Raw genomic sequence first — 12,170 nt, forward strand, 5'->3', positions numbered from 1 at the left:
ATTTGGTATAATACGGAAATCAGATAACATTATAATAATATAGTAAGTAACCTTGTACGACGCTGTAACCACGCCAATCTGCAGACTACGCAATTTCTAAGCTACAGTAGAACTATCATATTTGGGCTCATTCACGTGGTCTCGACGATTTGTTAGACAGCTTTACTGACATTTTGGAGTACTATAGAATATTTAGCGACTGCAATCACTAGCTGCTTGTAAGTGTACAACAATTTCGCGCAATGAACTGTCATTTTGCTCCGTCTTCCAAAAGGACAGACTATTGATAAGTGTTTCAGTTTTCTTACGTAACCCTTATGTACACTTACCATTATTGCCGTATTCATTCTGCCTTAGAACCCATGCCACAGGTTCATATGTGGAGCTATTTGGTCTAAACACAGTCCAGTGTTCACCGGGCAGTGGTCCCCACGCGGTTTCCCCAGCTCGCGACAGCCGTAATACTGGTGACGCTGCGTTTAACGTTGCATCCTGCAACAAAGTTCGTGTATCATCTATTTGGGAAGATTGGTAATTTGGTAACAGTCTATCACGGTTTCGTTCAACCAGGGTTAGAGACTTCACAAGTTCATAAAGGTTTTGTGAACCGTCTAACAAATTATGTTTGTAGGTAAACTTCAGGCACTCTCCTCAAACAAGCGAAGATAGAAATTCACATTAGGTTAGCTCCTATTACCCGACTCGTTAGACGGTAACAGTTCCACGTGGTATTTTGTCGCTGCCCTTTTTGCAATCTGAACTGAAGAATCTATAAAGCCTGAACGAATCGGAAATCTCGAGCATTAGAGCGATAACTCAGCACTGTAACATGGTAGAAGGTTTCCACTAGATTCTCATAACGGCTTTCATGCGTCAACCGGTGAAAAACGATTCAAAGTAATGAAACCTATATATGTAAGCTAAAAATACAAATATTACCTTTAGCCTAAGGTTTGTGTGCATGAATAGAGGAAATCCTTTGAGTTGAGCGCCGACTAACGTTTCTTCGCCTGGGGTTGCGAAGCCTACAACTCCGACGGAGTATTCTCGGCAATATTTGTCGAGGAGTTCTCTGTTCCACTTGTCCATGTTGGCGTATTTGGACAGCGACTCGAAAACGATCACGCCGTAGCGGCCTTTGTCCAAAGTGGTAAGCACAGGCAGACTCTTGCCAGCGACTTCCACTTTGTACCTGAAAATAATTAATAGATTTAGGATGTTGGAAACTCTTAATGACAATCTTATTATTTACTGAATATGATTTTGTTTTTGCTAAAATTATATTCATCTGTTTTTTGACAAAACACGTTCTCCACTTGTTTGTTTAAATTATTATTATATAGTAATTGTATAGCAAAGATAAATAAATGTAAAGATTTCCGCGGCCACTACTAAGTACCATTATAATAATTTTGCGAATTTTAAATACGCGTTGCCAAGAGAACTGCGACTTATTTTTATGTGCAGTGTGCTTATTAAACATTCCGGTTAACTTTCAATAGCTTCAAAGGAATTTTCACACAAGAAGCATGAATTTAATATAAGAGTTTGAGTAAATAAATAAAAAAATAACAAGACTGTAGAGACAACGTAATACGAACGTACACTATTTTTATAATTTTAATACAGCTCAAATGTATGCAGATATTCATCTGAGCTGTGTACAGGGTCGCATACTGAGAAGTACTATTATGTATTGCAACCTTTACTCAACCATACATTATCTTGCATTTAGAATAAGTGTCAGGGTATAAATTATCTACGTAATTTTAATAGTTACAAATAGTTTGTCCAGTCATAAATAAAAGGTGCGTCAAATAAACAACACGTTTTACGAACAAAGTTTATTTCAGTGCATATTTTTTCTCTCCTATAAATTTTCATACTCCCAACGATACCTATGCACTAGCATGAAATCCTTGCGTACTCCAAAGTAAATTCATAGACTCGGTGGTTTTAAATTTTGGCCCATTATTATCGTAAATGGCAAAGAGCCGAATTTAAAGCTTAGGTTCAAAGTGCTGCTAACTATACGTACATTTATTCAAGTGAATAAACAAAATGAGCTGAATGAATTACGTGGTCTAAACGATTGGACTTTAAGGCACTAAATCTGCTCAGAGCGTACTCTTTCATCGCCACAAACAACAATGAATGGTGATGCCGCGATATTTATGGTTATAGAAGGATTGTAGAGGTGAAATGTGTATTCGGCGAATAGATGAGTGAACCCGTTACATGAGATCAATACCGCCTTACCAACAGAGATCAAATAGAATACATCCTCTTCATGGAACCCGGTTTCAATGCCATCTTGTTACTCCTGTACGATGATAGCTTTTGTTGAGTAAACCAACAAGGATCTATTCGTGGCGGTTATTCTATTCAGAGTGTATCGGAATGATTTTAAAAATGGACAAGCTCTTTTCGAAATAGTTTTTCGTGTAAATAAAACAAATAAAATTAAAAAAAATAATTGTTATCAGTTTAAATGCAAGGTTATTTTAATTAGGGTGCGAATGCTAAGATTTTTGCGATAAATATTGACTTTTGAGATTAATCAACTGCCAACACTTTGTTATACAGTAACCACCGTGAGTTACTAATTATTACTAACCGAGCTCCTGTGAATATGAAGACAGTACTTGTAATGGGTCTACATCTCAACTGCAAAGTCCCTCGACATGATCACGAACAAACCTTATATGAAACTACATATAGTAAATACAGAAATATTATTTCTCATTTAGCAATGTAGTAGTTGCAGGTATTTTTTACTGACCCTCCGCGCTAGTAAACTTATGATTTGTTGCGCCGAATAAATGGTATTTCTACATTCTTACAGCGTTAGTTTCATTTTTCGCAATTGCGCTGTACAATGTCCTACACATGAGAAATTATGAGCAGTTCGTAGATTAAATACCATTTGTAATTGTGCCCGCTGATATTTAATGGCGCCACTAATAAATTAACAGAAAGTCAAATGACAAAAATACAAAAGTAACCAACACCAAACTATGACCAACCTGGTCCTAAAATTGTTAAATTTGGTAAGATGTCCTGTAGAGATTTTGCTTTTCAAACGTCGAGCAAACGATAGGAGTAGATTGGCAATATTGAAGTGTCTAAACGTTCCCTTTTAAGATAACTTTTCAATTTCGAAATCACATGCCAGCGTTTCAGGGAAGTTGTTGAATTATGGCAGGTTTTTGAGGTGAACGTGGGTCGTCAGTCCGTACAAATGGAAAAAAGCATTCACCGATAGCTATAGGTAAGCAAGTAGCAAAATGAACGCTCGCTTCTCGATACTTTCATAGTATCGAGAAGCGAGCGTTCATTTTGCTCCAGTTAAAGCCCATTTCAATTTGGCAGCTAGAGCACACTTCAGAACGAGATCGTGGACAACCAGCAACTTGCAAATAGCATTTACCTACTCGTGCCGGTTCGCTTCACTCACTAATGTACTATGCATTCGTTGGCAACTTGTGTATTCGTATATTAGCCGAGGAAACGTCGCATATATTGGCTCCGTCGCATATATTTGTGTTTGTAAAAACTTTTCCCTTGTTACAACGACGGAAAGAGAGTACCATCAGCATATTGAGTATTAGGCTCACGTTAATATGTTTCTAATTACCTTAATTAGTGTCTTGACATTAAACGAGAGCGTCGGTTTAAATGAGAGCGCGCAAAAACGGCCTACTTCAGCCGTGAACTGAATGCGACGAGGGCTAATTCGTGATAAGGAAATGGAGTTCAATAAAGGAGAGCAATGTCGCGGCGCGGCGTGCGACCCGCCGTCCGACCTGGCGCCCCCAGCGATAACAGCAGTTATCGTAAAGAGCCGTCGTCCTCTTGCTAAAGCCATCCTCTTTTTGAGATAAATGGGCCGAATATTTGTTCGAATTTTAGAGCACTTTCAGTCAATGCAGATCGAATCCAATTGAATGACTACCACTTAATGTATTCAACTCGGCCTTTGGTCTTCTAGACTGTGAAAGTCAACACAATAAACTTTATAAGACAACTATTTATATGGCCTTGTATTGGAGCCAATGTTATATACAAGATGCACAGCGATGAGTGTACGAAACATTACGATAAGTAAACAAGCGGCCGCCAGTCGGGCTCGAACGGCCGCACTGACTTCGCAGTAGCAACTAACTGAACTAACGACTGTTGAAATTCCCGCTCCACATAGGACGCCTTGCAATTTGAAGACATATGCCTTGGCTTGAGTATCTTGACAATTTTGTACGAAAAAACATGCTCGTAATATATTACAATACAAATTAAATGCATTCGTGTTTTAAGTAATGTGTTTTCTCAACGTCATAAGGCAATTTAAAGGCCCATTACATACCCGTGAAATTCGCCCGGGTAAAAGGTTACTGAAATCCCATTAACGTCGTATTGAAAAGTTGCTTATGTCTACGACAAAACAGGTTTATGAGGGTGGAAGAGTAATAAACGGTGCCAAAACTCGACATCTTAAGGCTCACGAGAACCTAGGAATCAAATTGTCAAACAAACGGAAGCACGTGTCACAGAATATCGGCCAAGCAAGAACCGCCGAGTACGCTCAGCGACTAACTTCAGTAATTTTACCACATATCGAGTTCATTGGTTTTCGCCATTGCTACACATTGGACATGAAACCACTTTTTCCGATTTAAATCGCGTATATTTATTTTTCAAAACAAACCACCGTTTATACTTTGGGCTTTATACAGGTTCCATGATCACAATTGAAAAAAATCAATAATACGCGATTTAGACGCAAAAAAATTTATTATTTCCAATTTTAAAACGCTTAAATTATTTCCCAGAGTGTCTAAACATGAAACGTAGATCAAATACCACTTAAAATTTTATGAAATAATTAAGGCTATTTTTTAAAAATGGGTCAACAACACTACGAGGTTTATTGACACTCATAAAGGAACTAAAGTTTCGAACAAGAGCTGAAATTCTTTTATTCTCCGATTTTTTATTCCTAGTATCTATAACAATTGAACTCAATATTTATGTTTTTAACCGACTTCAAAAAGGAGGAAGTTCTTAATTCGATTGTTTTTTTTTGTATGTTACGCGATTACTCTGGCATTTTGTGACTCGATTTTAATAAGTATATTTTGTTAGAAAGAGGGTCCTCAGTATTGGTCCTATTTAATTTTGAAGACAATATTCCAACTCTAAGGGTGGCAAACTAAGGGCTGAATCCGGTTTCGCGCACTTTCCGGTAACCGATTTCAATAAAACTTGGCAAATAGATGTAATTCCACGAACTTATGATGTCGGTGTTTTTTATAAAAAAGTTATAAGAGTAAGGTAGCGTGCTAGATGTCAACCTAGCAGGTTTTGAAAGTTCATTACAAGCATTTTAAAATTTAGTATTCGAATACAAAGAAGTCTCTTTGGTTTAAAATTGACGTTCAGCGAAGACTTTGAAGAAACTTGCGAATTTTCGTAAAGTAATTAAGTCGTTTTGACTCCAACGCGCCACTAATGGAGTGGGAGGTGTAAGAAGCAATGCGAGAGGAGGGGGGAATCGCGAGGCTGTCTCTAATGGCACTACTAACTAACTAACTAACTGTGGCTACAAGGACTTGCTGTAAACGAGTCGCGAGTCGCGACAGCGCCTGCCATATTGCATCTCTACTGTCACCTTACACATTGCTTACATTTAATTAAGTTTATTGCTTCCGTCTAACAAACGTTTTCGTCAACAATTATCTGCTTAGCTTATTAATTAAGCCAACAAGATAAACTGATACTTGAATTCTTAGTGCTGGTTTTGGATTTATCAGCTTCTTACCATTTGGTTCTCTAACACTTAGCGCAACCAACTGGTGGTTTTTTACAAATTACGCAATAGACACAGAATAAATTAATACAATTGAAATAATTAATGTAATATGCTCCAACGTATAACAGCGTTGTTTCCTAAAGAATTTGTAATGAGATGAAAGAATAATAACAATAAATTGATCGGACCAGTGATCGGAGTACGTAAGTCCAGTTTTTCTTTTTGCGACAAGCGGTCATAACATGGATATGCCTTTTTTTTAACAATTTTTATTAGGTATACTTTTTTATTTTATTGAAAACACAAAACATAAACAAAATTCATTAAATATAGGTAAATTATATTTTCTTGAATAAAATTGTAACAAGTAGCTATCTTGGAGTCTGAGACTCGTATTCCAGAACTGTACTCAATGCTCAAGTCAGGATTTGAGTAGACTTGAGTATGATTTCAAGCACTGGAAATACGACCCTAATGGCAAGGACTTGAGTATGATTTTCAGTGCTCACTGCAATACTCAAGTCCTGACTTGAGTATTGAGTAGAGTTTTGGAATACGACCCTTAATGTCTTTAACTGAATCCTTATATGCTGCCGATGTAGAGGAAAAAGAAAAAAAGTGTAAAGCATAAATTAAAAAAATTAAAAAACGATGTTTAAAACAATTACATACGTTAAACCGTTTGCTTCTATAGATGTAATATGCAATAAATATAAACAAACAGAAGGACAATATAGGTATAAACAGGTAGTGCAAGTTTAATGATATAAAAATAAAAAATTAAGTATGAAGATGGATTAATTGCAAAAGTATTAAGAAAAAAATTGTCTTTTTGGCTTAATGACAGCCAAAAACTCAATTTTTACCTTAATAATTTTTGTCGTAGTTATCTACGGCAGTAGAAAGGGCTTGTTTAATATGCGCCACTTTCGAGGTCCCTACAATTTTTTTCCTCTGAAAGTATCAGTTATTAAATTATTCATGTTTGCTAATACCATCGCAAACTACTGACTGAAACTAAGAGGTTTCAATGTTGTCACTATATTATTATTAACTTTTTTCCAATGTCTTTTCAATATTTTGAAATGCACACTATTATAATGGCAGTTCTAACTCGGTTAAACGGTTAAAAATTAGTCGCTTAGCATTTTAGCATATCGTATTTTTGTAATACTTTTAACATAAATTGAAACTATACAATTTATGTTTTTTATGTTCTATATATTTTTAGTTATTTTATATATTTGCTTTTTGGTAAGATGTGTTTTGCATTTCGGTCAGCTATTACATCAAAATCTTCATAGAAAGTGGTCAACCTTCAACCAAGTGCCTCAACCTTGTGATTCCTAGTTGGGCAGCGGTAAATTCGGGTTTTTTATTGAGAATTCTGAATCTGAGCTTTTAAACATGTTCATTTAACATCTAATATTTAAATATCTACATCGCTGTATCTCAGCCATATTTGCTCAGATACGCGATCAAAAGCGTGCACGAAACATGTAAGGTATTTAAAATGTGGTAAGTCATGTTTTAGATTTTGGACAGCAGATTGTATATACTGTATAATACAGATTGTATACGCTGTACTACTAATACAAAGTATTAAAATAGTACGAACTTTAAATTCAAAAGAGTTTCGCTGTTTATACATTTTCCAAATAACGCAAATTGTGCATGATCAACCTTTAGCACCTTACACGTAATCAAATAAGATCGGCTTTATTCTCACCGAATGGTTTCATTATAACGGACAATACACTTTCATAAAAATGTGTCGTTTCATTCAACGATATCTAGTCTCTTATTATGATAACTTTAAATGATTCCTTTATTTCTGTGAAAAATTTCTAAGTACAATTGAGTTTCGTTAAGTGTTTTACGAATAGTATAGGGTAACGGCCCACTGGGTTGACGAAAATTTTTCTGTGTGTTCGATCTTTGTATCTAATCAATGCAAAACAAATGTTTAAATACAAATAAAAAAAAGTATATTCAAGCTAAAACAGTGGTGTTTAGAAAATTTCACAAACGTGTAAACTAGCGAGAGTCAAATAGAATCCACTTAAATACAACACAGCGAACCACACAAGAAAACGTAATCTTCAAACCACATCAAGGGAGTGAGGTGTAGAAGCTAACACATTGAATTTTTGAAAATAGAAACAAACAAAATATAATAAACGAAAATTAAAAAAACATTGTGTGGACATTGTTCACTTGTAATAAAATCACGGAATCCCGAAATCATATCCATATGAAACATAACTTTGAAGTCATCCCGAAGAAGCTCTAATTATGACATACACACATTATGATACTACACATTGCCCTAATATCAAAACACATGGTAAAATAAATAAAGTGACATAAGGACTTTTTGATGCTTCTTTAAAAAAAAAATATTGAAATAATTACCTAAATTAAGCCAATATAGGCAAAATAGGCGCTTTGTCGTCGAGTTGCGGAAACCAGCCCGTTGCACCAAGTACCAAGGACCAAGTAAACTAATATACAAAATTTGCTAATTGTTGGCATTTTATTACGAGACTACGAAGACTAGCAATGGTAATGATTCATACTTTGACTCTTATTTGTCATACATTTGTTTTAAATTTACAGTCAGTTTTAAATTGTTCCTATATTTTAGGTACTTTAGATAATTTAAAAACTAACAAAGGCCCATTTATTAAGTTCATGAAATTCTATATATGTTATATATTACTTTTTAACAGTACTTAACTGTAATTAAAAGAATTATTGAAAAAAGAGTGCTAATCACTGTATTTCGTGAATATTTTAAAGCTTTTGCTAGTGTTTTCTTTACATGTTAGTCTTTAGGCATTATTAAATTGTTTTTAATTAGTAACGTAAACACTATTAGAATCCGTGAACTCTATCTGAAGCACTATTAATTATATATCATAATACAACGAGACAAACCACTTTTGCTGTGGGGAAGCCCTTTGAAGTCTCGAAGAAAAAATAAGTCGTAATATCATTGACTTACAATTAAGTCAATGCGTAATATAGTAAATGTTTATACTCGAACGAAATGTTTCATACATTTGTACAGCTGATTTTCAGCCACGACAAAGTGTTATCCGCCATAATACCCTTATATACATGATAACGAAAATATTGTATAAGAACTTAATTTATCACAACTGAAATTGTGTGTCATCCAGCGAGCGTCCTGCTTTCATTGCTCACGGGCCACTAGCCTTAATTGGAAAATTTGTCATATTCAATGTCATGTTTTTGGGTTTACGTGTTCTCTCTGCATATCACTTATGACATTTGTAAGGATAAATAACTTATTAAAATATCGGTTATTAAAAAAGTTTATCTGAATTATAAGACTCGTAATGAGGTTACCCAACAGAGAAGCAAGGTCTGTCGAATCAAGTCAGTCATATCTGCCTAAGAACCGATAATCGATGGGGGAAACGAGTTCTTGAGTGGAGACCACAGCTCGGCAAACATAGTGTAAGGGTCGTATTCTAGAACTCTACTCAATGCTCAAGTCAGGATTTGAGTATGGTTTAAAGCACTCGAAATTATACTCAAGTCCATGCCATTAGGGTCGTATTTGCAGTGCTTGAAATCATACTCAGATCCTGACTTGAGCATTGAGTAGAGTTCTGGAATACGACCCTAAGAATGACTAGATGGAGTGACGATCTGCGAAATGCCACTGGCAGCACATGGATGCGATAAGTTAGAAAATGGCGCACATTAGGAGAGGTCTATGTTTAGTAGAGGATTGCGATGAGCTGATGATGATGACGACGAAAGATTTTTTATGTTTCAGTAGTTGTTTTAATGTGTAATAGTAGTAATAGTATTCAACAAATAGTACTAATAGGCTCAGGTAACACATAAATATTGACCAAATAGGCAACACAGTGTTTTTCTGCCAATACATCAGGACTTTATAATAGCGCCGAGGAAATTGCAAATGGATTTTATAAACTCACTTAAAGTCAGTGGAACGACACAAACCGAGACAAGGGTTACGAACAAACTTGGGTATCGATAAAAACGTAGAAAAAAAACTCATTTCTGATCTGTCCAACATTTCAAAAACAAGCGTCGCTTCCGTTGACTGAGGCTCGAAAGAAAACCGATTTTAACCGAGCAGGAGTAAAAAGTCTCGCGTGAGTTGACATGGGGCGGGACTGGTGAAGATAGATAGTATATAAGTAATTGTATGTAGATAGGAGGTTTCCTCGCTTCCCGCCGTCATCGCTTCTTTGCCCCCGCAGTACGTCAAGTCGTCCGCATATTAGCTGTCACGAAACAAAACCGATCGCCTCGATCGGACAGGAAAAACAAACAAAGGCGGGTACTCGCCCTAAATCATCAACGAAGCGGGTGCAGTAAATATTTGAACAAGTTTTTTAAACGATACTTTCTTCTTTCTTAGCAATCGTGTTTTCAGAGCGTTGTATTACGCGGGCAAAATTATGCGCTTGCTTTACGTCTTCTTATGCCAAGGGCTTGGTTTGTTGATAAAGTTTTAAAAAGTCCCCAAGTAACGAATACTTAGTGTGATTAAGACGTTTCACAACAAAGTAATGACTTTTTTGTTTAGACTCGAGGAAAAAAATGCAAACGAATTTATGATAAATATTAGGTAGCGAGGTGTGACAGTATGAAGACGATCCATACTGAGAGAAAAGGGTAACTAAAAATATAGTAATAGTAACATCTTACCGTATTCGGTTGGCGACAAGCAGCTCAGCAATATCACGACCCAGTCTCGAGTATGCAGACTCGACAATGACCAGCACTTTGGCATCTATGCGTAGGCGCGCGTCTGACCGGTGATCGCGCGCAGTTTGCTGTTCTGACACCAGAATTGAACACTGCGAGAGCGGTCTTGGTACACGGTCGCGCCACACCAAGCTGCGGGATAAATTGTTTGTTTAAAAACTCAGTAATATCGAACCCGATGTTTTATGGGCTTATTGTAACTTGTTAAGATCATTTAATTAGGTTTTAACAGCCATATTGTTGACAGTTTAAAAGTATTTTTATCTTTCTTATTTACTTTCAAAGCAAGGGTTTTAATTTGTTGAAATTTATGGAAGAAATCTTTCCAGACAATAGTGACATACGATTCCAGTTATTTAGTATTTTATTACAATAATACAAAGTAAAAAATACAACCTACTTCAAAAGACAATTTCTTTAGTGTGTAACAGGACTGTCTACAGGAAAAGTTGAAATAAAACAAGACGAGCAAAGTATCAGAAACTATCGAGACTGGAGCACTCGAGTTCGGATTAAACAAAGAGTCCGCATTTGGAATCCAGTACTTAGTTTTTCAAATACGGATTAATCGCTGTCTTTTTGGGAGCAGCAAACTATTTTCGGTAAAAAAAACTACGTCGGTCTCTAGCCATAAAAAGTCGATAAAAATATAATTTTTTACAGAGCTTATTAAAAATTTCATACTAATAAATAACTTCCTCCAAGACAAAATTTGAAGAAAATCAATCAAAAGCTGCCAAAGTTGAGGGTGTGTTTCAAGTTAGGCCACATCAAAGCGCCATTAGCGTTTATCTGAATAAGCAGCGGAAAATAAATAAAGGCAGAATTTGTGCCCCGTAGGCCGCGGCTGGAACTTGTGACCTCTTTGCTTTAATGAAAGTCGTGCAATTCGGCCGAGGAAACTTTGACGTCGATGGCTGAAAGAACATTGAGCAACGAAACTGCTTTTAACTAGACAAATGACTATTGAAAAGTTAGAATAAATATTTTAGCTATAAAGATTTAAGAGCTTTAAGATTCTTTAATCTTAAACCTACAAATGTACACTCTGCCGTAAATCATCAGCTGATTTCGTGACAGTTTTGTCACACAATCACAATTGACTGTTACTAAACACCGGGTGACGCGACGCTAATGATCGCAATTCGGACTGCTCCAACCGAAATGGTTCTGAACACAAAAATTTGGCTAGGAGAGTCATGAAACAATACGCTGTTAAATCAACGAGTCGCACGCATTGGCGGAGCAGCTTCCATTAATTAGCCAGAATTCAAGTTTTGCTATAAATTTAACTGAGCCCGCGAAACTTGCCGCCCTTACCCCTCTTCTTGGGCGTAATTTAAACGCGATAAAATAAAATATTGTCGCTCTACTCTCGTAACATGCACCTTAACTATAAGAAAATCACGATTCGCGATATTTATTAACTACTTTACAATTTTCGCCATATCGACCCTTTACAATTTCAGTCAGATGCCGAACAAACGGCGACAAGGACGGCTGGTACGACGTTAAAATGCATCTATTTCTCCCACGAAGCAATTTCCTGTATTCAGGAACTGCCAATTTTACGCACTGCTATACT

The 12,170-nt window shown here is 36.2% G+C and overlaps 1 protein-coding gene across 1 annotated transcript in view; it reads right to left on the reverse strand.

The window, feature by feature from the left end:
* The window catches only part of LOC113236926 (bifunctional heparan sulfate N-deacetylase/N-sulfotransferase), a 113,089-nt gene that overhangs the window by 32,580 nt on the left and 68,339 nt on the right, over positions 1–12,170 (reverse strand). The window contains 3 exon segments of the mRNA XM_026473151.1: positions 229–492; positions 940–1,192; positions 10,526–10,717. Of these exon segments, the coding sequence (XP_026328936.1) occupies positions 229–492; positions 940–1,192; positions 10,526–10,717 (709 nt within the window).

The sequence above is a fragment of the Hyposmocoma kahamanoa genome, unplaced genomic scaffold (genome assembly GCF_003589595.1).
Source record: "Hyposmocoma kahamanoa isolate Upper Pololo Valley unplaced genomic scaffold, ASM358959v1 92, whole genome shotgun sequence".
NCBI lineage: Eukaryota > Metazoa > Arthropoda > Insecta > Lepidoptera > Cosmopterigidae > Hyposmocoma > Hyposmocoma kahamanoa.